Genomic DNA, 27,111 nt, shown 5'->3' on the forward strand with positions numbered 1-27,111 from the left:
AGTGTGAAACAACTGAAAATATGTCTTATATTCTAGTTTCTTCAAAGTAGCCACCTCTTGCTTTGATGACTGCTTTGCACACTCTTGGCATTCTCTTGATGAGCTTCAAGAGGTAGTCACCGGAAATGGTTTTCACTTCACAGGTGTGCCCTGTCAGGTTTAATAACTGGGATTTCTAGCCTTATAAATGGGGTTGGGACCATCAGTTATGTTGTGCAGAAGTCTGATGGATACACAGCTGATAGTCCTACTGAATAGACTGTTAGAATTTGTATTACGGCAAAAAAAAAGCAGCTAAGTAAGGAAAAACGAGTGGCCATCAATACTTTAAGAAATGAAGGTCAGTCAGTCCGAAAAATTGGGAAAACTTTGAAAGTGTCCCCAAGTGCAGTTGCAAAAACCATCAAGCGCTACAAAGAAACTGGCTCACATGAGGACCGCCCCAGGAAAGGAAGACCAAGAGTCACCTCTGCTTCTGAGGATAAGTTTATCCAAGTCACCAGCCTCAGAAATGGCAGGCTAACAGCAGCTCAGATTAGAGACCAGGTCAATGCCACACAGAGTTCTAGCAGCAGACACATCTCTACAACAACTGTTAAGAGGAGACTTTGTGCAGCAGGCCTTCATGGTAAAATAGCTGCTAAGAAGCCACTGCTAAGGACAGGCAACAAGCAGAAGAGATTTGTTTGGGCTAAAGAACACAAGGAATGGACATTAGACCAGTGGAAATCTGTGCTTTGGTCTGATGAGTCCAAATTTGAGATCTTTGGTTCCAACCACCGTGTCTTTGTGCGACACAGAAAAGGTGAATGGATGGACTCTACATGCCTGGTTCCCACCGTGAAGCATGGAGGAGGAGGTGTGATGGTGTGGGGGTGCTTTGCTGATGACACTGTTGGGGATTTATTCAAAATTGAAGGCATACTGAACCAGCATGGCTACCACAGCATCTTGCAGCGGCATGCTATTCAATCCGGTTTGCGTTTAATTGGACCATCATTTATTTTTCAACAGGACAATGACTCCAAACACACCTCCAGGCTGAGTAAGGGAGGCTATTTGACCAAGAAGGAGAGTGATGGGGTGCTACGCCAGATGACCTGGCCTCCACAGTCACCAGACCTGAACCCAATCGAGATGGTTAGGGGTGAGCTGGACCGCAGAGTGAAGGAAAAAGGGCCAACAAGTTCTAAGCATCTCTGGGAACTCCTTCAAGAAAAATCTTTAAATGAAAAGGTGTGTCCAAACTTTTGGTCTGTACTGTATATATATTGTAAGGTAGCACTATTCATCATGCTGGGGGCACTCACTTCACCGGGTCAATTAAAGCAAAGCACACATGCAACATTTTCCAGTAATATGAAGTTCAGCAGTTTATTACACATCATAAACCGCTTATAACACAGTCCATCTTAGTAGCTCGCAGGAATGTTACACATGTATCCTAGAGCCTTTCCAGTGGCAGCTATGCCCACTTGGCTTCAAATACAGACTTCAGCAAGGTACAGCAACAATATTCATTTATAGCGCAGATTTACCTTTGCCGGGTCTCAGCTGCTTCTATCAGCTCTGTTCTGCCACAGCTGTGGCTTTAAGGCTCCCCAGACGTAGTCTCCAGGTGGCGTGCCTTCCAAGGCTACTGGTATCCCACACACACACACAGGGATCCAGCCCCTTCCTTCCAGGCCTCTTGCCTACCAAGCCGATTGCATTCCAAGGCTACTGGTATCCGGGTCACAGGGATCCAGCCTCTGCTTTCCAGGCATCACTCCAGGCCTACCAAGCCTCTTGCCTTCCAAGGCTACTGGTGTCCGGGACACAGGGATCCAGTCTCTGCCTTCCAGGCATCACCAGGCCTCTCACTCTCTACTATTTCAAAACCACCAGGATTTATATATCCTTTTGTGCACACAGGACCTGTGATGATGTCACAGTCATGTGATCAGTCACCTGAGGGGGAGGAAAATGGTCAGCCAGAACACACTCCCTGGACATTTTAGCAATACAGCAAGCCGCTGCATTACATATCCCCCCCTGTTCAAACTTGAGGGGTTGAACACATAAGATACACAACCACATTATAACCCACAGTTCACACCGAGACCATGTACTTGACATTTGTGCTGCTCAGCCCCTGGAACATTAGTCATCAACATTAGCCCATTCCTTAGGAACCTACCATCTGTCATTGTCACTAACTTCGTCAAGTCACATTTCCAAGTCGTAACCTTGTCAGACCTCCCCCGCTTCTCTCCTGTGTGAGTTCTCTGGTGCTGAACCAAATTTGATTTCCATGTAAAATATTTCCCACATTCTGAACATGAAAAGGGCTTCTCCCCTGTGTGAGTTCTCTGGTGAATAACAAGATCTGATTTCTGGTTAAAACATTTTCCACATTCTGAACAAGAAAAAGGCTTCTCCCCTGTGTGGGTACTCTGGTGTCTATCAAGAAGCGATTTAAAATTAAAACATTTTAAACATTCTGAACAGGAAAAAGGCTTATCTCCTGTGTGGGTTCTCTGGTAGATATCAAGATTCACTTTCCGGGTAAAAAATTTCCCACATTCTGAACATGAAAAAGTCTTTTCTCCTGTGTGAGTTCTTTGGTGCTGAAACAAATTTGATTTCCATGTAAAATATTTAACACATTCTGAACATGAAAAAGGCTTTTCCCCTGTGTGCATTCTTTGGTGTATAACAAGATCCCATTTCTGCTTAAAATATTTCCTACATTCTGAACATGAAAATGGCTTTTCCTCTGTGTGACTTCTCTGGTGTTTAACAAGACCTAATTTCTGGTTAAAACATTTTCCACAAGTGGAACAAGAAAATATTTTCTTCGTTGTGTGAATTTTTGGATGTTTAAGAAAAGACTTTTCGAGGGGAAAACTATTTCCATATTCTGACTGTGACAATGGCTTCTTAGCTTTACCAGTAGTTTGTTTTTTAATGCTTATTTCGTGACTTTGATTTTCCTTAGTAGTCGGTAATGAATCAGAAGACAGGACCTGTTTCATAGGATCAGATGGTTGATGTTTGCTGTGAAGGGATGATGGTATATCTGGAGTAATGGCATTCACTTCAGTTGTATCCTGTGGGATCTCAAGATCATCTGATTTAAAAATTGAAGATGTCAGCTGTCCCTCTGATCTCCTGGTACAGTCATCTGCCAAGAATAAAACAAATTATTATTTTTGATTAAAATATCCTCGAATTTTATATTTTTGAACATTTCTACTTAAACTGTCAGTAGAAATGCCAAGTTATGTAAAAATATTGAATTATTCACCAAGACAATGACAGTTCACAGTATAAGGCCGGAGTAACACTACTGTATAACATGGCCGAGTGCTATGCAATAAAACATCGCATAGCACTCGGGCCAGTGTTATTCTATGGGCCAGCTCAGATCAGCGATTATTTACTCATGCTGATTCGGCATGAGAAAACAATCACAGGATGCTGTGATTAGCAGCGATACTCGATTCATTCGCACCCATACGAGTCTATGGGTGCGAGTGAAACAACGGACTGCACATGGATGTCAACCCAGTGCAGTCCGATATACGCCGGGTCAGACCATGGAGGAGATGGAGAAAATACTTTCTCCATCTCTTCTGCACCTGTGCTGCGGTCTTCTCATGCAAGAAAATCGCAGCACAGTAGCAGGACTATGGGCTCCTGATCGCTGCAGAGCAGGAGCAGAGGGTCAATAGCATATCACATCTGATGCTCTTGTATCAGATACCATACGCTGGTGTGACTCCGGCCTAATAGAAAACCTCATAGCATGAACCAATGGATCGTGGTGTTCAATTGTTTGTTCATCCTGCCTCCCAAACATGGAATAAAAAAGTAGCAAACAATATTATGTAGGCAAAAATAATACTAATAAAAACTGTTACTCATCTCAAAAAAAACAAGTCCCCAACTCAGGTCCATCATCTGTCAATGGAAAAACAGAGGTTTCCCCATTATTAGTGGCTCAAAGGCTCTTGAAAAGCAACATGGCTTCCATAAACCAATCCAGCAATATCCGCTCTCCCAAAGTCAAATCTCCCCCTCACTTCTGAGCCTTGCAGTGCGCCCAAACCACATTTAGCATCCATGTATTTGGCATTACTATAATGAGAAGAACCCACTTAATTTACGGTGTGTGTCTCCTGGAGCACAATCTGGATACTATGTGTTGGGTAATAAAATGACATATTTGCAATTTTCACTCTCCAACATCCACTGCGTGCTAATTTCTGGAAAGTGGCTGTGAAGTCATAATAGTCTCTACTATTCATTGAGGGTTATAATCTCCAAAACGGCGTCACTATGGGGATTTTTATTGCTCTCATTTGCTACCATTTTGTCATGTTAGGGCTTCTGCAAATGGTGGGTCCCATCTCCTCTGGGATCTGCTCCTGCAACATCTGCTTCTCTCACCAGGAGCCGCCTTATTCATCCTGCAGGAGGCGCTGGTAATGGAGGAGATATGAGAACCAGAAGCTCTGGGTGGCGCAGGCTCTGTCCAGCCACTAAGATTAGGATGCCTGGGACCAGTAGTACTATCCAGTCTGGCAGTATGGGTGTGTGTGCTGTCCAGCTGGAGTAATCTGCTCCCTGCTTCAGCCATTTGGAAAGCACCGCACCCTACTAAAGCTGGAAGCATATTGCCGGAAGCGGCCAGATCCAGCCTTGTTCTCCTCTGGTTCAGTCCTCTGTGCTCATCTCCCGGCTTGTGTATTTGTTTCCTGTTGTGACCTCGGCCCGTTTACTGACTACTCTTGTGTCTTCTGATTTTGTATTTTCTCTGCCCTCCTCATTCTGACCCGGCTATCTGACTATTCTTCTTCCCATCTCACTCCACAGAACAGCAGGAAACACCGTGGCCCAAGCTTAGGGGTCTCTGTGTAACTCCAGATCCATGTAGAGGGGTTAAATGGTGATGGGCAAAACTGTGACTAAAGACAATAACACATCTCCTGAAATGAATAAAAACTCAACAGTCTTCATCAGCAAAAAAAAATTGAGATGAGTAACTAGTGGTGAAACCTCTCTGGGGTAATTAGAGTAAGGGGCTTGGTGGCTCTTGGCAATCTAAATTATCAAAAAATGCCAATATTTTCTATCAGATTAGTTTCAAGAAGAAATATTAGACATCTAAATAGAACTGTTTATAATGGTGCAGAGATGAGGTGTCTTAAATTTAGATCTCAGGCATTTGGAAGAGACAATGGAGACCTTTTTTTAAAGACTATCAGGGAGTTGCAGACTCACATAAGTGAGGCAGGCAAATCCCACCACAAATCATACAAAATGAAAAACTGTAAACAAATAGACATAGAATAAAAAAACATGTTTCATCAAGAACGTATGTATCGGCAGAGAATTACAACACTAAACCGGAGATGCACTCATGTATTATGGACCATTGGAGCTACTATAAGTTCCGTTCAGGAGAGTAGAGAAAGTATTAGTGCCCCCATTTCAGGAGAGATTGTGCAGTAATCCGAATTCCTTAGGATTGAAAACATAATGGAATTTATGACGTGGAGTGAATCCATGAAACCAGGGCTCAAGGCATGCCAACACATCTTCTGCAGGTGTATATTACAGCCAAGTTTGGTCGCAAAGACTGGACCTGGTCTTGTAGGGACCATATGAGCACATTCAGCCGCACAGAAGGGAGAGAAGGTAGATTCATCCAATAAGATATCAGGGTTCTAGGAAGCCAACAGCATCATTACCCTCCACTTTCTCTTAAAGGCTCATCATAATAATTTTTTTTCAAGTGATTTTCTAACGTTTCAGCTCATTCTACGTATGCTGTCATTTGGCTTTGTAGTTTACAGACCTGAGCAGGTCATGGTCAACGTCTTCCAATCCCAGGGGTAAGGGGATCCTCCATGTTGTAAGTTCTATACAGGAGGGCTTTCAATGCCCGAAGTCATTTGAACAGTTTTGGGTCTAAGGCTGCGTGCCCACGTTGCGTATTACAAGCATATATGCTGCGGAATTTCCGCAGCGTAAACGCTTGTAAAACGCATGTATATCCGCACCCCATGGTCCCCAATGGCATTCCGCAATGTCAATGCCCATGCTGCGGATTTTTCCGCAGCGTATATGCTGCGGTCAAAAATCCGCAGCATGTTCATTAATTTTGCATTTCCGCATGCGGAATCAATGTGCGGATGGTACCCAAGTCTGGAGGAGAGGAGACTCTCATCCAGACCTGGGTACCAAAGAACCTGTAAAAAAAAGAATAAAATAAAGTTTATACTTATCTTCTGATGTTTTCCCTCCGTTGTTGTGAAGGATCTGCCACGTCATTGAGTCATGTGACCCATCACATGACTCAATGACTTCACCGCAGGTCCTGCACACAACAGCGTGAGCCGCTCAAGACTCCGGACGGGGCAGAGAATGCATCGGTAGGTGAGTATAAACTTTATTTTTTTATTTTTTACCATTCTGATTCTTTTTTTTTAACTATTACTTGGTCACACTATATAAATCCATGCCGGTTGCATGGATTTATATTGTGTGAACAAGTTGTCAAGCACTTTTTTGCAAGTGATGCTTAAATCACTTGGAGAAGTGCTTGATAACCCGCATGCGGAAATGCATGCAAAGACGCTGCAAAGACGCCTCACAAACGCTTCTACCTGGCGGGAAAACCGCATGTAAAATCCGCATGCGATTTTCCCGCCAGGGAGAAGTGTAAAAAATATGCTTCAGTTCCGCAACGTGGGCACTTAGCCTAAGAGAATGTTGTGGTCTAGAGGCAAAATGGTGATCACATGATTGTGAAACGGTCGGACTACACGAATGATAAAACAGCTGCAGCCGGTGACTGAGATAAATCTGTTATTTTCTGTATTTAGTGGTTACTACTCACCTGCGTAGTCATATGTAGGAATTTCCTCTTTACACCACTCTTCACCCCTCACATATGTCTCTGTAGTATTAATATGGGTCTGATCTTCACCCTGAAACAAATATTGTAAAAGTCACAGACAGATGAGAAGTCCCATCTATGATCAGCTCTAATCCTGCCATCTCCACCATTCTCATGACACAATTATAGAGCATATAATACTGGTGGATAAAACAAGACTTTCACAGCCGTCTACACATCATAGGGGAGATCATATAAAACCTTCTCTCCATCTACCTGATGATTACGAGGAACATAGGGATCTTGTTGTTTACAGTCTTGTGGAAGAAGAAGATGGGGACATCTCTCTGGTGTTGTCCTCTTACTGGATAGATCTGGAGGAAACACATAAGGGACTGAATTCATTCTTTACATGCAAATAATTATAGGCCGTGTGTATTTAGCCCTGTCTATTACCTGGTGATGTGAGGGGCTGGGGAACCTCCATCATGACATCCTTGTACAGATCTTTGTGTCCTTCTATATACTCCCACTCCTCCATGGAGAAATAGACAGCGACATCCTGACAACTTATAGGAACCTGACACATACATTGATACCGTCATCTCCCGATCCCTTCATAGCATTACTGTATAATATCCCAGAATTCCCAGCAGTGTCACCTCTCCAGTCAGCAACTCAATCATCTTGAAGGTGAGTTCTAGGATCTTCTGCTCATTGATGTTCTCATGTATCAGGGGGTGAGGTGGAGGCCCCGTGATTGGGCTCAGGGGTCTTCTCCATCCCTCAGACACAGTGTCCTGACAGCGCTCACTAGAGGTCTTCTTCACTACTGTGTAATCCTGGTTATGGAGAGACACATTAATAAATCTCACTACACTTATTTCCAGAGTCCTCACCTCTCCAGTTCTGTCCATCTGTTATTCCCATAGATAAGAATGATGTTATGTGACGTCATCAGAATCTCTCACCTCTCCAGTAAGACGGAAGAGGATCTCTAGGGTGAGGTGTAATATCCTCTCCGCCATCCTGTCTCTGTGCATATCCATCTTTGATGGATAAATCTGGAAAATTCTCTTATATAGAAGATCTTCACTGAGAGGATCCGATATTGTAGGGACCTGAATGAGAAGAACATGAGCCGATGTAACATCATAAAAATCCTGTGTAATAATACAATTACTGGAGGTAATAAGGGAAACATATGAGATGTATTATTTTACAGTATTTAGCTTTCTTCTTTATATCTACATATATAAAGCAGTAAATCTGTGTGTGGAGCCCATAGAATACATTTTTCAGCTGGTTTGAGTGAAATTTTGCTCTGCCGTCTTTAACATCAGACTAAAAATACTGCAGACATGAAACCTCAAAATTTTTCCCCTTGACAAGATTTGTCCCCAGAATTTAGGCTCTATAGAAATAAAGGAAAAAATGGGTGTCTGTGTGTTTAATGTGACGCGCCCCCTGGGCCGTGGGGTACTCAGTAGCCGGGCCGGTCGGTGCTGGGGATGTCACGGTGGCAGTGACCTGGTCCGTGACCCAGGGCGGTCAATTAAAGGGAAAGTAAAAGGGGAAATAAAGTTTTTAGAGATAATGTTCGTGACGCCACCTGAGGTATGCGGCTATATGGGGCCGCCGCTGCGGTGCGGATCCTCTGGAGCTGATGGTCACACAGCAGAGTTGGTTCAGCTCTCCACAGGCAGAGCTAAACTCCAGGGCAGTATATGTAGAATTGTGTAGGTGGATGTTGTTGATGCGGTGTAATGCAGGTGATACCGCAGATAATGACCAGTCCACAGCTTAATGGCGGTTTCCTTTTATCTTTACTTGCGGTAGTTAGGCAGACTGGGGCACGGGTACTAGCTGGTAGTAGAGGTCCGGGCGGCCTGGAAGCAAGTTGGGGATCCACCTCGTCATGTAGAGTTGTAGGCCTTCCCTCTGTGCTATTCTCTTTGGCCCTGCTGCTTGAAGCTATGCTGCGGCCCTCGTCCCTGAGTAAAACGTCTCTTCCTCACCCGTATGGCTGGCAGCTCGGGTCTTCCTTAAGTGTCGCTCCCACGTGGCGGTGCTGGGCCCTATGGTGCTGCTGTGCCGCCGGGCGTCTCGTGGGGCCAGGAGACCTGCAGTCTCCTGCCTTCCGGATTCGGCTGCTGGGCCTTCAGTGCCCCACAACCACGGACTCCGGTGTCCGGTTCCTTTGCGCTTCTCTCCTCTGGGGCGAGCTTGTACACAGCTCCCTTCCCCGGGTCCTTCCTCGTCGTTCTCCTGTCTCCAACTCCTCTCCACTAACTCTTTCTTGTAAGAAAGTCCTTACTAGGAGCTGAAAGAGCCTTGGAAAACAGTGTAGATAATTCTTCAAAGCAGAGAATGAAGTTTATTCAGAGGTACGCGGCAGAACAGTTCAGAAAGCAGGCAGGGAAAATACACTTGACACTCGCAGGTGTCTAGATAAGCAAAACAGCATTGGGATATCTGGCGATGGTCTGGCCATGGTGTGGCTTCAGTCTGGCGATGGTGTGGCCTTGGCGGTGGACCGCCTGTAGATTGGCGATAGCATGGCGATGGAATGGCGATGGAATGGCCCCGAACAACAGTATCAGAGCCTTTTTATGCATAGCTTAAACAAAGGAACTACATATTGCGGCAAAAGGCGTATACATGATAACATCATACTGCAGGGAGGACGTGCATTTTAGAACAACAATGTGATAATGCAATATGACAATATTCATGAGTATTTTTACCAAACTCCATTAAATCCATAAATCCCTATGTCCTTACTTAAGAAATGACATATTCACAACTATATTGTCCTAATTTCTATACCACAATTACAATAACATTATTTACTACCCTATAACACCACTTATTTACTCTCACATTGACCTGCAGCTGCTGCTATTAACCTTTGTGTATACCACTATACCTGCTAATGGCAGTGACATCATTTTAACGCTTCTTTGTGATTAGGACATGTGTAGGACATGCATCTCATTAGCTGCAAAACTCTTTACTCAAACTTCTGAACAAGATGGCTGCTAGGTTTAACATGGCTGCTCAGAATATTAGGACTTCTCATTCTCTTACAAGTCCCCCTCTTGTACTCTTTCCAGAGTACAACTTTATATTGATGTAATATGCAAATGTGAATTATTATAAACATGATTATTACGGTAATTCATCATTTTATAAACTAGTGTCTGGAGCGGCAAAATTCCCTAAAAAAAGCAAAAAAAATAATACAAAGTCATTACAGTATTAGTCCCAAGATAATAAGTCCTCTAATAGTTATGTCTTTTGATCTGTGTCTTCCTTTTTTCTTCTTATTCTTTGGATTCCGGATTTTCCTGGTCTTCTCCCCCTGTCACACTATAAGATTCCCACTGTATAGTGTGAAACACCTTCTCCTGATCATCTGGTAGGTTCATGGTCACAGGAGTCGAATATGAAAATCTTCGACTGACCTAGGGAGAAAAAAAGGTGGAGTATCAATCCTTACCAGAAATCTCAGTAAGATAATTAAGAAGTCTACACTGATCAAAATGAACAATTTTAACACCTTTGTTCCTTGGTTTGCTACCTTGCTCTCTCCTAAAACTGTGGGGCAATTTCACTTTCAATTATTTTAGGGAAACCCCAATGTGAGAAGACATTTTTCCTCAAAAGTCTAACTATAGTCAGGGCAGTATTGTTTGTGGCTGGGAGTGCCTCTACCTATTTAAAAAAGACGTTGACTAACACAAGGGCATATTTAAAACCTCCTTTTGCTGGAGGGAAGGGACCAATATAATCAATTTGAATAGACTGCCAGGGACCCTCCGCTACTTGTATTCTCCAGAGATGGGGCTTGCCTTTTCCTTTGGGATTATTCTGTAAACAGATAAGGCATTCATCATGTATCTCATGACACAAAGCTCTCTGGTGGGGATGCCATGTTTTGTGTTGTACAAGCTCTAGTAAAGCCTCTGGTCCTGAATGATTCAATTTAATCAGGGGCTTGATCATTGTCATTGGTATGTAAGGCACAAGCTTGTCATTAACCCTTTTGTAGTACAGAGACTCCCCTTTTTCCATGGACAGAAACTCAAGGATGAGTCTCCATCTTTCTCCTGTGCTTTTATAAGGTCCTCACAAGGAGAAAAAAACAAGGGGGGAGGGGGGGGGCTCTTGAGGCTTTTTAGTAACAGCAGCGATCACTTAATGAGGGTATTTTTCCTCCCCTGTAAGGGCTGCTTCCTTGGCTGCGTAATCTACATATGCATTGCCAAGGGTGTGGGGGTCAGGAGTTAGTTTTTGGTGACCTTTGATTTTTACAAAAGGACCATAAATTTGGGAATTCTTTGCCCCGCTGCACAATTTGTCTGAGAATCTTCATGTTGTAAGGGCTTGCTCTGTGAATCAACCATCCTCCTCCGGGCCGTAACATTTATATACAAAGTGAGGGAGGAAACAATATAGGCACTGTCACTGAAAATATTCATAGGTTCGCTGAACCCTGGAATAACTTGTAGAGCTGCTTCTAATTCAGCTCTCTGGGCAGAAAAGTGACCTGGGAGTCTGTACTACAGCAACAACTGTTTATCGGGAAACCATACAGCATAACCTGTGGCATAGCATCCATTATACCAGTATCGAGCTCCGTCAATACAGGCACAAGGAACGCCCTCCTGAAAGTCTGCTCCGAAGGTGGAGAGTGTGACATTAGCCTGTTCAACTTGACAATCGTGACATTTTCCTGCGTACTGAACCATCTGGGCTAAATGATATCTTTCACCCACTTCAACTTGTAAATCTCTGATCTCAAAGTCAATGATCCATTGAGCCATTCTCTGTGAATTTACCCCAAGGCTTTTCCTTTCAACACAGTTTTTAGACTGACGTGGGGTTTGTAGAATTAACGGAGCAAATCCCACTATGTGTCTTACTTGATTCATTGTCCAGTGCACGGCCAGTAAGTGCTTCATGCACGGAGTAAAACCTTACTCCACGGGGTGAGCAACCTGGAGAGTAACCCAGGGCATAGAATTGACTGGACACAGTACTATCTTTGGGCCATTTTTGTAAAAGCACTGAGGAGATAGATACATCTCCGGTGTGGGCTTGAATGTAAAAGGGCTGGAAAGAGTCAGGGCTGATTAACGCAGTGGCTGCCATAAGGGCTTGCTTCAAACCTTCTAAAGCTTGCAAGGCTTCTCCCTCTACAATGACAGGGGCGTAATCGTTATCAACTTCTTTTAACAAATCATACAATGGTTTAGCCAGATGAGCAAAGTCAAATTCTCTGGAAAAATGAATAAGACCCTAAAATTTTCTAAGCTTAATATTATTAGTTGCTATGGGAACATGTTGAATAGCATTATCCCTATCATGCATTTTTTTTTATCTTCTGCTGAAATTGACACACCCAAAAATGTAACCTCTAACTTCATCAATTGTACTTTGTCAGGCTCATTTTGTGTCCCGTGTCAGGTTTCAAGGGTCTCTTTGTGTTCATATTCATTAACAGTTTGAATTAACAAATTATCAACATATTATAAGGCTTTGTCTCTGTAACCAAGAGGTTCTAAAACCTGAGCCAATGCCTGATGGAAATACTCAGGGGAACTGTGGAATCCCATGGGCAACCGCATGAACAAGTATTGCACATTCTCAAACATGAATGCAAAGCGGAGTGCAGATTCAGGTGTTAAGGGTACTGAGAAAAAGCCATTTGCAATATCCAAACAAGAAAACACTTTACTATCACTCCTCAGCTGTGACATAACTTCAGGGACAGATGCAACTAGGTGAGCTGCTAAGGGAGTGTACTTATTTACAAGTCTCAAGTCTACAACCATGCAAAAGCTACCATCTTCCTTTTTTACAAGTAAAATGGGACTGTTACGTGGAGAATTACCTTTTACAACAAAACCTTGTTTTTCTAATTCACTGAACGCAACCCTTATGTAGGAAATTGCATCCTCAGGAATTTGGTGCTGATACTGGACAGGCTCTTCATTATCAATTTTAACTTGAGTTTGCATTAACACATAATCAGTTTTCTTTGAGGTCCATGATTCAGGGAACCTTTGTTTCAATTCATTTTTAAGAACATCATTATCAACATTTTCATCAGTAAGTACATAAACCTAGACTGGCAATGGGTAATTTGTGACTCTCCAACTCCTCCTCCACAGGTACAATTATAGAACAAATATTTGCTTCTTTGTTCTGCCACAGAACTTTGTTACATAAATCAACAATAATTCCCATTGGTCCCAAAACATTGGTACCCAGAATAGTGGACCATAATTGTGGATTTACCCAAAAAGTGCATCGAAGACCCCTTTTCTTCGATCCCCCCTGTGTCCTGAAATCTCAGGTTAACTGGACGTTTTTTTTACTGCTTGAATACAGGATCTCTCAAATCCTACCAAAGTGGTAGTCTCAGGCAGTCCAGGGGGTGACTGCAATTTGTGTCCTGTTACTGAAACTGAGGCTCCTGTATCGATGAGGATGTCTTCCCATGGCAGTCCCTCTATTCTCCCTTTGACATAAGGTCTTCCATCCTTGCCCAGGGAAAAAGGGACAAGGAAGGCAAGGGGAACAGGGAAAGCATATTATCAGTCGGTGTTACCTGCAGTGGGAAGCCCGAAAAATCCATCATCCCCATCTGAGAAAGTTTCTATCCTGCAGCTCCCATCTCCACCCCAAAGAGATCTTCAGTAAGAAACCGGTCCTCATGATCCTGCAGCTCCTTCATTAAAAGAGCATGGAGATGAGGAGGGGTGGTTCTTCCCTGAATAACATTGATCTCTGTCCTGAACAACTGGGGGCTGCTGGAGAGAAAGCAATAGCAGAAGGCTCCTGAGAGACAGGGTTAACCATCTGAAGACCCCTATACTGCTGATATTGCCTAGGATCATTCACAGCAGGATAAGGAGATCACCGATCAACAAAATCTCTACAACATCATCAATAGATTCAGTATTCTGCAAGACTCCTGACTTGAAAGCTCCCTCTAAGGGTATTTTATTTAAAAATTACATAAACTCTTTTCTAAACTGTTCCTCGACAATGTCTTATCACCACATTCTGTTTCTCTAAATGTCCATTCTTCTATTCTATGTCAACTGTCCTCAATCTTATTCCTGTCAATCTCTACTACCCCTCCCATCTCATCAATGACTATTTGTAAAGCCCAGTATTCATACCCATCTTTCCCTACTATCTCTGCTTCCTTTAGAGTTTCATCCAGCTTTTCCACTCTCTCTCTGAACACTGCCCCTCCCTGGGTGATCACATTAACATGCTGTCTTGCAGGAAATCTATCAATGGACTGAAGAAAGCAATAACTCTCTTACACAAAGCCACTGTTTAGCTACTATCTTTACCCAATGCCCCTTTCTCATCTAGTTCCCTGCCTTCTTTTGTTAACCACTGCAAACAATTTAGCCATGTGGATTTAACATTAACCCCCTCCAGCTAGGGTGTGCCAGTATGCTTATCTGCCTGCTTTCCTAACCACTCCATACTGGAGGACTACAAGGACGCGTTTTCTCTGTTCTGGTATTAACAAGTGCAATTTAAGCAAAAGTTAGATACTCACACCTCTCTGTCTGGAAGACCCTTTGCCGGCTTGAGTCGACCAAAAGAGGTGTGGCCGCGTTTCCAGCCTCTCTCGCTACGCTTGCCAGGCGTCTCCCTCCGCCTTTTAAAGCCTCAATGCTACCGGGCTCACAACGTCTTCTTCACGTCCTTGTAGATAACTCACGTAGAGGTTTCTTCTTGGTTGCACATATATTTTTATAGTCCTTCGCTTTTATAGTTTTCTTATCAATTCCGGCAGGCTTGAAGGGCTCCACGAGATGTCCTCTATCTGGCTGGCTTACTTTGAGCGATTTACACGTGGTGCCACGCCTTTTCTGCCCTTCCAGTCTCTAGCTCCTCATCTACAATCCTTTCCTTCTGGTTCTTCTGAAGGCAGCTCCAATGAGCGGCTCCTCCTGGCTGGCTCGCCAATTGTAAGAAAGTCCTTACTAGGAGCTGAAAGAGCCTTGGAAAACAGTGTAGATAATTCTTCAAAGCAGAGAATGAAGTTTATTCAGAGGTACGCGGCAGAACAGTTCAGAAAGCTGGCAGGGAAAATACACTTGACACTCGCAGGTGTCTAGATAAGTAAAGCGGCATTGAGATATCTGGCGATGGTCTGGCCATGGTGTGGCTTCAGTCTGGCGATGGTGTGGCCTTGGCGGTGGACCGCCTGTAGACTGACGATAGCATGGCAATGGAATGGCCCCGAACAACAATATCAGAGCCTTTTTATGCATAGCTTAAACAAAGGAACTACATATTGCGGCAAAAGGCGTATACATGATAACATCATACTGCAGCGAGGACGTGCATTTTAGAACAACAATGTGATAATGCAATATGACAATATTCATGAGTATTTTTACCAAACTCCATTAAATCCATAAATCCCTATGTCCTTACTTAAGAAATGACATATTGACAACTATATTGTCCTAATTTCTATACCACAATTACAATAACATTATTTATTACCCTATAACACCACTTATTTACTCTCACATTGACCTGCAGCTGCTGCTATTAACCTTTGTGTATACCACTATACCTGCTAATGGCAGTGACATCATTTTAACGCTTCTTTGTGATTAGGACATGTGTAGGACATGCATCTCATTAGCTGCAAAACTCTTTACTCAAACTTCTGAACAAGATGGCTGCTAGGTTTAACATGGCTGTTCAGAGTATTAGGACTTCTCATTCTCTTACATTTCTAACCCCGCCTCCAGATTCCAATTTGAAGGGGAGGAGCTCCCCTTTCTAGTCTGGAGCCAGGAAAGTGTTGTATGCTGGTAAACCAGGCATGGCATCACCCCCTGTGAGGGAGGCAAGGCCATAGTGTCAACCGGACCACTGGGGTGCCACAAATGCAAAACCACAGTTTTTGCCCAAAGGGTCTCAAAGAGTTAGAGACTGCATCCAAAGAGTCACTCTTAAAGGGGCAGCAACCATATAGTCGCAAGGGGGGGAAACCTGATAAGTTGGTCTAAAGTCTGTAATTATAGCAACGGCTGTTGCAGAGGTAACTGGGGCCTCATTTTTGAGAATTGCCTCACAGTAAGATCTTTTTGGTTGGCTATAGCAACCAGATTGTAGCTTTCAACAATGAAGCTGCTGAGGTAAAATGAAAGCTGAGCACTGATTGGTTGCTATGGACAACTAGAAGAGTCTTACTGTGAGGAAGTGATACACTGTATGCTTTATATGTGCAGATTCACTTATTAGATAGCTGAGACAAATAAAAAACTTGAGTCCTGGCTTGAAGGGAAACAGATGAGACAGGCTGAATCAAAGGCAGCTAAAACATCTGAACAAAGGAATGTCGTCTTCAGGAGTGTGCCTAATAGCCAGGTGTCCATGTTTAAATATTCAACTTCATCCAAAACCCCTCCCAGACTAGGAGACCCATTCCCATTCCTAGAGGTGAATTGTCATGGGACATATAGAATGGAGGCTGTCTACAATAATGTACTGCACCTGCGCTACTTCCCATGGGCTAGAGGTCCGATAATCTCCATCTCCTAGTGTGCATGTCCGGAAGTGACGCGCTTTAACTGAAACTCCAGATAAACTGATTGCCACCGTGCCACTCGTACCCGTGACTGCGCATGTCCGTAGTTATGTGTTACACACCAGAGCGCATCTAGGAACATTGTCGGAGATTACGCATCTCTGGATGTGTGCGTTCCACACTGAAGAGCATCCCAGTCTCCTATCTGCGACTGCCCATGTCCGGAAGTATACGTTCCACGCCGAAGTGCATAATGAATTTGGATTGCATTCCACCAATATAGAAAAGTCCTGTCTCTGAGATCAGTGTCATGGGAGATTAAAAACAAGTATTGTGTTACGGTTCCACCCCTCACTGTGTCCGGGATGCAGTTACTGACAGCTCAGCCGTCCAATCATGTACAGGGGCGTGCTGAAGCTGTCAGTGTTTTTATTGACACTTCGGCTGTCCAATCTGAGACTGGGAGGCACTGGCTATCTTCAGGTGTTCATTATTCCAGGTGACTGCCAGGTTACTTAACTGGGCTTTTTCTGCCAGACGTACATTCAGCTAGTGTGAGGTTTGTGGCTCTGTGCCTTAGTTTTCTGTGTATTGATCTTCTGATGCCTGACCACTTCTGCTCTGATCTGCTATCCTCCTGCTATTCTGACCAACGGAAAGTTACCTGACTATGCCTTTGCCTCTTCCCTATGTCTATGACGTACCCTCCTGGCTTTTGACTTTGGACTCCTTGACTATGCCATCTCACGGCCTGGCCGTGAAAAGTGACTCAGCGTCACATATTGCACATCCTCACATCATGCAATAGGCTTTTAGATCTACTTTATCACTACAAAAAATATTGGATGATGGTTCACAGTATATTCCTAAATGGTCAAATTTGAACCCTATTGCATAATTAGAGATACACACAGATCATCATACTTGTTAATTACTAAATAGTAAATGTAGAATATACAAGTGATAAGAAATAATTCAGATATAGGAGCTCAGATATCTCGATAAAGTACAACAAAATGTGAACCCCATTCACAGGGAACTGAGTAGCAATGGGTAGAGTATAAAACCCAAAAATGTAATCCAGGATGGGGCTGTATTCACACAAAACAGGCATATGAAATTTGCTCAGAGTCCCTTCGGGACTAGTGAATCCAGTCAGGAGATCCACTCACTTTCCTTTTTGAGGATATATCTATTGTGATCACCTCCTCTTACATTGGGTTTAACCACCTCAATGATACAATTGGAGATGTCTTCGGGTTCACTGTACATGTACACTGTTCATGTGTCTCGATAATGGGGTGTCCCGACCATGGCGTATATTGGTCAAATGCTCCCCCACCCTCCTCATAGATCCCGTCTTGGTCTTGTTGCCTACATTATCTAGGGAGCAGGTGCATATGGCCATATATACCCATCCTGAGGTTTTACAGTTGGAATAATCCATCTGGAAAAAAGTTTTACCGGTGGAGGAACTCGAGAAAGATTTACATGGTCTCATCCAATTACATGTACAACATTCTCCACATCTAAAAAAAACTACAGATTCTTCTATCTAGCCAAGTCCCCTTGGGTGCAGGTTTTTTATAGACACTATGCACTAAATGGTCCTTAATTGACCGACCCTTTCTGGAAGTTATTGTGGGAAGAGATCCCACAGCTCCCTTCAGGTCCAGGTCGGCCACAAGAACATCCTAGTGTTTTGTTAAGATATTAAAGATATGGTTACTCAGTTCCTATTACTCGTGTTATCCCATCTTTTTCTTGGTCTCTTGGTTAGGTATGGAGAAGAGTCTGTCTCTCCCGTTTTTCTGTACACAATCGTGCGGAATCCAAAATGTACTGTGGGTAACCTTTTGCATGAATCTGGTGTTCATGTCTATTGCCTGTATATTAAAATGTGACACTTGAACACTTCCTTCTCGACCGTAAAAATTGGCCATTGAGTATTCTTTTTTCAGGGAGATGGGGTGGTGGCTATCCCACTTCAATAGTTTATTAGTGTTTGTAGGTTTATGGTAGATGAGTGTCCCTAGGGTCACATCCAGTTCTTTCTTGATTAGTACATCCAGGAAAGGCAACGGGTTATACCTAAACTCCGTTGTAAATCTCAGGCCCACTCTATTGATGTTGAGTTTCCTGACAAATTCAAGAAATTGTTCACTCGTCCCTGACCAGATAATAAAAATGTCGTCAATATATCTATACCACACCCCAATATATGGACGTCACCACTTATGATCATCTCTGCATATTGTGGTTTCCTCCCACCAGCCCAGGAAAAAGGTTAGCATACAAGGGGGCACAGAGGCTCCCCATCACAGTACCGCTGAGCTCGGGGGAAGTACTTCCTGTCAAAAAGAAAGAATTTATGAGTAAGAGTGAATTTTATAAGATCCTCCATGAAGTCATTATGTCTGCTACACTCTATTGATCTCCATTTCAAGAAATGTCTTACTCATCTGATACTATCCTCATGCGGTATATTACTATACAAAGCCTCGATATCTAGTAAGGCCTGCTCCCCTACATGCATGTATACATGCTCAAGAGTATTTATGTAGGGGAGCAGGGAAAACCATGTTCCAGAGGTTTTATTCCAACAGTAAAACCTCAGGACTTATTCCAACTGCAGGACCTCAGGCGATACTGTGGGAACATTATACTGTGTGGGGGCATCATCCATACTGCATAAGGGGCATAATGGGGGCATTGCACTGTGTGGGGGCATCATACATATTGCATAAGGGGCATAATAGGGGCATTACACTGTGTGGGGGCATGATACATACCGTATAAGGGGCATAATAGGGGCATTACACTGTGTGGGGGCATGATACATACCGTATAAGGGGCATAATAGGGGCATTACACTGTGTGGGGGGCATCATACATACTGCATAAGGGGCATAATGGGGGCATTACACTGTGTGGGGGGCATCATACATACTGCATAAGGGGCATAATGGGGGCATTACACTGTGTGGGGGCATCATACATACTGCATAAGGGGCATAATGGGGGCATTACACTGTGTGGGGGCATCATACATACTGCATAAGGGGCATAATGGGGGCATTATACTGTGTGGGGGCATCATACATCCTGCATAAGGGGCATAATGGGGGCATTACACTGTGTGGGGGCATCATACATCCTGCATAAGGGGCATAATGGGGGCATTACACTGTGTGGGGGCATCATACATACCGTATAAGGGGCATAATGAGGGCATTACACTGTGGGGCTCATCATACAGACTGTATAAGGGGCATAATGGTGGCATTTGTAAGGGGTCTGGGAGACGGAACCTCTGAGCAACTATACAAGGGGGCGGTCCTTGTAAGGAAGCGGGTGGCTCCCAGGGAAGACGGGCAGGTAGTCACGGCAAGTGACAGGGACAGTCTCTGGGTAGAAGGGCAGGTAGTCACGGCAAGTGACAGGGACAGTCTCTGGGTAGAAGGGCAGGTAGTCACGGCAAGTGACAGGGACAGTCTCTGGGTAGAAGGGCAGGTAGTCACGGCAAGTGACAGGGACAGTCTCTGGGTAGACTAGCAGACAGGTAGCAGGTGGACGCTCCCAGGTGAGCGGGCAAGAGTCTCTGGACGGGCAGGTGGTCAAGGCAAGTGACGGCAGAGCCTCCAGGTAGGCTAGCAGGCAGGTAGCAGGTGAGCGCTCCCAGGTGAGCGGGCAAGAGTCTCTGGACAGGCAGGTGGTCACGGCAAGTGACGGCAGAGCCTCCAGGTAGGCTAGCAGGCAGGTAGCAGGGGAGCGCTCCCAGGTGAGCGGGCAAGAGTCTCTGGACGGGTAGGTGGTCACGGCAAGTGACGGCAGAGCCTCCAGGTAGGCTAGCGGGCAGGTAGCAGGTGAGCGCTCCCAGGTGAGCGGGCAAGAGTCTCTGGACGGGCAGGTGGTCACGGCAAGTGACGGCAGAGCCTCCAGGTAGGCTAGCAGGCAGGTAGCAGGTGAGCGCTCCCAGGTGAGCGGGTAAGAGTCTCTGGACAGGCAGGTGGTCACGGCAAGTGACGGCAGAGCCTCCAGGTAGGCTAGCAGGCAGGTAGCAGGTGAGCGCTCCCAGGTGAGCGGGCAGGCTGGTCCATAGACAGACTGACAGGTGTCGGAAGGCAGACGGTCGGACCGCAGGCTTGCAAGCAGGTAAGCGGATATCAGGCAGGTATCAAGCAGGAATCTGGCAGGTGTCTGGCAGGTAACAAGCAGGATTCTGGCAGGTGACTGGAAGGTAACTGGTAACGGGACCTGAGGGCTGAAGCAGAGTGAAGGCTTTACAACAACATTGCTCGGGCACCTCCATTTTGGAGGAGGTGCCTTATATATGGTGAGGTCCTCCGGCCATTGGCCGGGGACTCCTTAGGACGGCGCGCGCGGCCCCTTTAAGAGAGGGAGAGGGGGAGCGCGCGCGCGCCCTAAGCACAGTGGCTGGGAAGCAGCGCGCGCTGCCAGCAGAGCGGGAGGAGGACGCCGGGCACGGAGCGGAGAGGTGAGGGGAACGGCGTCCCTGCCTAGCAGGAGGCAGGAACGCCGACGCCACAGCATTACACTGTGGGGGGCATCATACATACTGCATAAGGGGCATAATGGGGGCATTACACTGTGGGGGGCATCATGCATCCTGCATAAGGGGTATAATGGGGGCATTACACTGTGGGGCAGTAAAGGGGCCCTGTACTATGAGAACAATACGTTTCCCCCCTTCCTGTCTCCATAGTTGGGTCGTATGTATCTATTACAGGAAACAGAACAAAAACCTTATGATTCTTATAAAGGGGCAACAAAAGACTCCAAAAGAGTCTCCGTGCTGAAGGGGTTAATGCCCCCTGCGCCCAGTAATGGGGTCTCCACATACCTCCACCTGCAGAGCCACCACCACGGTAAATGCTAGAATATATGGGCTCCTTCCAGGTATGATGTCATTTCCGGGGGGCGTGTCCTGACTGTGCATTACGGGCGTGTTCTAGTTGAGCAGCAGACGCCATAGCCTCATGCAGAGGGACTGGGAGACAAGCTGCTGGTGAAGCTGCAGGAGGAGGTCAGTGCTGCGGGCTTGTGGGGGCTCTGGGTGGGATGCATGCTTGGGGGCTCTGTGGGGGCTGGTGGTGGCTATGTGGGGGGCTCTGGGGACATGCTGGGTGCTCTGTGGGGATGCTCTGGGGGCATGCTGCGGGCTTGTGGTGGCTCTGGGGGTATGCTGCGAGTTTGTGGGGGCTCTGGAGGCATGATGTGGGCCTGGGGGATGCTATGGGTTTGTGGGGGCTCTGGAGGCATGATGTGGGCCTGGGGGATGCTGTAGGTTTGTGGGGGCTCTGGGTGGATTCTGCTGGTTTGTGGGGGCTCTGTGGGGGATGCTGCAGGCTCTGGGTGCTCTGTGGGGATGCTCGGGGTGCTCTGTGGGGATGCTCTGGGGGCATGTTGCGGGCTTGTGGTGGCTCGGGGTGGATGCTGTGAGTTTGTGGGTGCTCTGGGGGCATGCTGTGGGCTCTGGGTGGATGCTGCCGGTTTGTGGGGGCTCTGGGTGGATGCTGCGGGTTTGTGATGGCTCTGGGTGGGATGCACGCTTGGGGGCTCTGTGGGGGCTGGTGGTGGCTATGTAGGGGATCTTGCGGGCTCTGGGGGCATGCTGCAGGCTTGTGGTGGCTCTGGGTGGATGCTGCGGGCTTGTGGTGGCTCTGGGTGGATGCTGCGGGCTTGTGGGGGCTCTGGGTGGATGCTGCGAGTTTGTGGGGGCATGCTGTGGGCTCTGGGGGCATGCTGTGGCCTCCGGGGGGGATGCTGTGGGTTTGTGGGGGCATGCTGCGTGCTCGTGGGGGCTCTGGGGGCATTTTGTGGGGGCTCTGGGGGGGATGCTGCGGGTTTGTGGGGTCTCTGGGTGGGATGTATGCTTGGGGGCTCTGTGGGGGATGCTGCGGGCTCTGTGGGGATGCTCTGGGGGCATCCTGTGGGCTCGGGGGGCATGCTGCGGGCTTTGGGGGGTTTATGGGGGCATGCTAGGGGCTCTGGGGGGTTTGTGGGGGCTCTGAGAGCATGCTCTGGGGGGTTTGTGTGGGCTCTGGGGAAGCAGGGAATGATGGTGCACGCCTGTGGGGGCTCTGGGGAAGGGGGGCGGAATGATGGTGCACGCCTGTGGGGGCTCTGGGGAAGGGGGGCGGAATGATGGTGCACACCTGTGGGGGCTCTGGGGAAGGGGGGCGGGATGATGGTGCACGCCTGTGGGGGCTCTGGGGAAGGGGGGCGGGATGATGGTGCACGCCTGTGGGGGCTCTGGGGAAGGGGGGCGGGATGATGGTGCATGCCTGTGGGGGCTCTGGGGAAGGGGGGCGGGATGATGGTGCACGCCTGTGGGGGCTCTGGGGAAGGGGGGCGGGATGATGGTGCACGCCTGTGGGGGCTCTGGGGAAGGGGGGCGGGATGATGGTGCACGCCTGTGGGGGCTCTGGGGAAGGGGGGCGGGATGATGGTGCACGCCTGTGGGGGCTCTGGGGAAGGGGGGCGGGATGATGGTGCACGCCTGTGGGGGCTCTGGGGAAGGGGGGCGGGATGATGGTGCACGCCTGTGGGGGCTCTGGGGAAGGGGGGCGGGATGATGGTGCACTCTTTTGGGGCCTCTGGAGGGGGGGATAATGTTTGTAGAGGGCAGTCTGCTGGGATTTGGGGTGGGGGTTTATGCTTGGGGAGGCGGCTGGTGTGGGTTTGCTTGAAGGGGGGAGGACTGGTGGGATTTGATGGGCTTATGCTTTGGGGCCCTCTGGTTGATGTGGGGGGATTAATACTGGGGAGATTTGGGGTGGTGGGTTAATGTTTCATTGGGGGACACAAAAAACCATGGGTGTATGTTGCTGACACTATGCAAAAAAAACTTAGCTCTTCCCGAGAAGGGTGCATCATCAACTGGCATGAAGCTAATCCGTTTTAGCTTAGTGTCAGTAGGAGGCAGACATGGGTCTGGACCCAGGCCCATCTCTACCCTAGTATGTTTTCACATTGCGTTCTGTGTTGCCGTCTGGGAATACATCTACTGTGTCTGAGAGTCCGCCTCCTGTAGGCATACACTCCCGAAAAAAGTGCATGTTCGCTCAGCCATCACCATTGCAGTCTATGGCCCCCATCAGCGCACAAGTCAGACCCCGTTTTGCTGGGGATTTCGAACATATATCCCGACTGGGACACAGAACGCAATGTGTATGTAGCCGTAGGTTTTTTTTTTTTTTTTTATATATTAATGATTCCCCTTTTTCTTTCAGATACTGTTTGTGAGGGCAACAGTGGAATTGTTTCACTACTGTATCCTCCGTGGTCTACGAGGCAGGACCCTAACACAACAAGAGTGTTTGGGATTCCCTGGCAGACTGTCCTTGGCACTAATCTTCTGCCGGCTCGCCCCCCAGATCCAGAAGGATCAGGTTATCTCATGCCCAGCTTCATCATCGGTCTGCGAAGAAGGATTCCGGTTCTTCACTATAGATATATCCTAGCAGGCAGTGAGGGTGCTCGATTCGCCACCTCCACGTTTTCCAGTGGCTCCTGCGGCACTTCTTTAAAAAAATCCAGACTTCAGTCTAGCCTTTCTCCGGTGGCCGGGCCACACCCCTAGCAGCCTAAACAATAACGCACGCCGGCTCTCCAGCGCTTTCCGCCCTCCACCTATCAGGGCACACTTTGCATTCTGGTGCGCAAGATCCCTGCACGTGTTTTTCCTGTTACTGCCTCTTTCTCCTCCTTCTACTTGGCGCCATCTTTCTGTCGCCAGTTTATAACACTGCTTCAGCTCACCTGAACTCTGCTGCCTCATTGCCTGGTTCTGCTGGATCACCGCCACCTTCAGCCTCTCAAGGTCTTCAGGATGCAGTGTCTGAGTAACCTCTGCCACCGGGGGCAGCTCTTTATCCACAGCCTAGCTCCCCTCTAGCATCTGTTTCTTTCTCTTCTCTCTATACCTAACCCCAGGGAGTCTCATTTTGCATGTTTCTCCTGTAACAAAAGGTTTCCTTCTGGTCAGACCTGGTCCCTCTTCCAGGACTGCAGTCTGCCCACAATGTCACCTCCCGAGGAGCACCTCACTTCCTATAACGAGAGTGTGTCCCCCCTGCAGCGTCCTATTCAGCCCTGGCAGGCGGCAACATCACCATCCACATGGCCTCATAGCTGAAATCATGGAACGTGGATTCAGCTTCCAAAAAGTCCACCAGCCTCACCTTCCAGGGCTCCCGCCTTTCCGAAGAGCTAGATAAGATGATCTCTAATGCCATGAGGGGTAAGAGTATTTTGTTTCCGCAACAGAGGGCCAAATGCCCTCCTCCCAAGAAACGCACAGTCCAGTTTTTTTTTCGTCCTTTCAGAAATTTTCAGTGTAGAACAGCAGCCAAAAGGACAACTCTCCGGCTCGCCAGGAAAAGAAGAGACCTTCCTTTAGGCTAGCCCCCTCCTGGCATCAACGAACCCACCAGCGCTGGTCTGCCAGGCCCGGATCTAGCAGATTCTCTTCGGTATGACGCGGTGTTCCCACCTGAGATGTTTCGGAGGGTGGGTGGCCGTCTCCTTTGGTTCTGGGATGAGTGGCTCTCAGTAGTCAACAATGCTTGGGTCTGAGATGTTGTCGACTACAGCCACAAAATAGAATTTTCCACACTGCCTTATATTCGAGACCAATTTCCCAAAAGACACCCTTCTCTTATTCCCGGGCTTTTCAAGGCTATTGATTTGCTATCCAAAGCAGGCATCATGACCTCATTTCCAGGACGCTGAGACATCAGACACCGGAGGCAGGCCAAGGGGTCGGGGCAAAGCCAAAAACCTTACCCACAATCCTCCCATAAATGCTCTTTTCTAAAATTAGAATTATTTCTATACATAATGATAAAATGTTATTTCTACCATTAAATGCTTGAGATTTCTGTGGTAATGGTTATTTGTTTCTGTTCTGAATGTAAATAAAACATTTCTGATTGAGCTTTCACATTGTATTTTAGCCTTTCATTTTACTCATAGGGCAGGAAAAGCCCATGATGCATCTGTGTAAACCATGTAAAAGGCACTATAATAACATGGCTTAGACAGGTAACCCACTTTTGAAACAATGAAGTTCACTTGTGCAAGCTGCATAGATGAAAACCTGCTTAAAGGAAATCTGTCACCTGGTTTTCCCCATATAAAGTACGACCACCACCAGTATGCCCTAGAATGCTGTATATAAGTCCCCAAGCCGATCTGCAGAAAGTAAAAAAAACAAAACCTTATATTAGACTCACCTACAGGGCGGTCCCGTTCCAATGGGTTTCTCTAGTGTTAATCCAGCGCCTCCTCTTCCTGAGATTGCCATCCTTCTTTCTGCAAGTGGAGGACGTGCCCTACATTATCCAGACAGTGTCTTTCATTGCACTCCTGCGCAGGCGCACTTCTCTCTGCCTTTTCCCCGCACAGAGCAGAGAAGTGTGCGTGCGCAGGAGCGTGATGGCAGAGGCTGTGTGGCTGACGTTGGATGTGTAGTCCACATGAAGCAGAGGAGGATGATTGTGTCGAATGAAGACCAGCGACATCCATAGGACTGGACGTTACTAGATTGTGACGGCTGTGCCCTAGACCACATGTGTAGACGGTACTAGAGAGTGCCTGCTGTGCCCTTGACCACACGTGAGGATGGTACTAGAGAGTGCCTGCTGTGCCGCCGACCACATGCTGCAGATAGCAGAGCAGAAAGGCAGTTATCTAGAATATAACCGGAGATGTGCGTCTCAGTTTGAAATACTTCTCAAAAAATAAAGGGAACACTCAAATAACACATCCTAGATCTGAATGAATGAAATATTCTCATTGAAAACTTTGTTCTGTACAAAGTTGAATGTGCTGACAACAAAATCACACAAAAATCATCAATGGAAATCAAATTTATTAACCAATGAAGGCCTGGATTTGGAGTCACCCCCAAAATTAAAGTGGAAGAACACACTACAGGCTGATCCAACTTTGATGTAATGTCCTTAAAACAAGTCAAAATGAGGCTCAGTATTGTGTGTAGCCTTCACGTGCCTGTATGACCTCCCTACAACGCCTGGGCATGCTCCTGATGTGGTTGCGGATGGTCTCCTGTGGGATCTCCTCCCAGACCTGGACTAAAGCATCTGCCAACTCCTGGACAGTCTGTGGTGCAACGTGACGTTGGTGGATGGAGCGAAACATGATGTCCCAGATGTGATCAATCGGATTCAGGTCTGGGGAACGGGCGGCCAGTCCATAGCTTCAATGCCTTCATGTTGCGGGAACTGCTGACACACTCCAGCCACATGAGGTCAGGCATTGTCCTGCATTAGGAGGAACCCAGGGCCAACCGCACCAGCATATGGTCTCACAAGGGGTCTGAGGATCTCATCTCTGTACCTAATGGCAGTCAGGCTACCTCTGGCGAGCACATGGAGGGCTGTGCGGCCCTCCAAAGAAATGCCACCCCACACCATTACTGACCCACTGCTAAACCAGTCATGCTGAAGGATGTTGCAGGCAACAGATCACTCTCCACGGCGTCTCCAGACCCTGTCACGTCTGTCACATGTGCTCAGTGTGAACCTGCATTCATCTGTGAAGAGCACAGGGCGCCAGTCCTGGTGTTCTGTGGCAAATGCCAAACGTC

General features: G+C 46.8%; 2 protein-coding genes and 1 long non-coding RNA gene across 3 annotated transcripts; 1 reads left to right on the plus strand and 2 right to left on the minus strand.

The window, feature by feature from the left end:
- Positions 1-1,236: 1,236 nt before the first annotated feature.
- On the minus strand, positions 1,237-21,396 carry LOC141271743 (uncharacterized). Its single transcript, XM_073681841.1, has 7 exons — positions 21,340-21,396; positions 7,861-8,010; positions 7,552-7,731; positions 7,346-7,469; positions 7,166-7,263; positions 6,890-6,980; positions 1,237-3,166 (listed from the first exon to the last, which is right to left on the minus strand). The coding sequence occupies exons 2-7, from the start codon at positions 7,936-7,938 to the stop codon at positions 2,079-2,081; spliced, it is 1,659 nt and encodes a 552-aa protein (XP_073537942.1). The 5' UTR covers positions 7,939-8,010; positions 21,340-21,396; the 3' UTR covers positions 1,237-2,078.
- Positions 8,549-21,046, minus strand: LOC141270780 (uncharacterized). Its single transcript, XM_073680890.1, has 3 exons — positions 21,033-21,046; positions 14,481-20,739; positions 8,549-10,356 (listed from the first exon to the last, which is right to left on the minus strand). The coding sequence occupies exons 1-2, from the start codon at positions 21,044-21,046 to the stop codon at positions 19,797-19,799; spliced, it is 957 nt and encodes a 318-aa protein (XP_073536991.1). The 3' UTR covers positions 8,549-10,356; positions 14,481-19,796.
- Positions 21,397-21,405: 9 nt separating the features above from the next.
- On the plus strand, positions 21,406-25,443 carry LOC141271750 (uncharacterized). The gene is made up of 2 exons (XR_012321930.1): positions 21,406-21,522; positions 23,732-25,443. It is a non-coding gene; the product is annotated as an uncharacterized lncRNA (long non-coding RNA).
- The last annotated feature ends 1,668 nt before the right edge of the window (positions 25,444-27,111 follow it).

This window comes from Phyllobates terribilis, unplaced genomic scaffold, assembly GCF_046119375.1.
Source record: "Phyllobates terribilis strain yellow unplaced genomic scaffold, ASM4611937v1 Scaffold_5__5_contigs__length_657084704, whole genome shotgun sequence".
Taxonomy (NCBI): Eukaryota; Metazoa; Chordata; class Amphibia; order Anura; family Dendrobatidae; genus Phyllobates; species Phyllobates terribilis.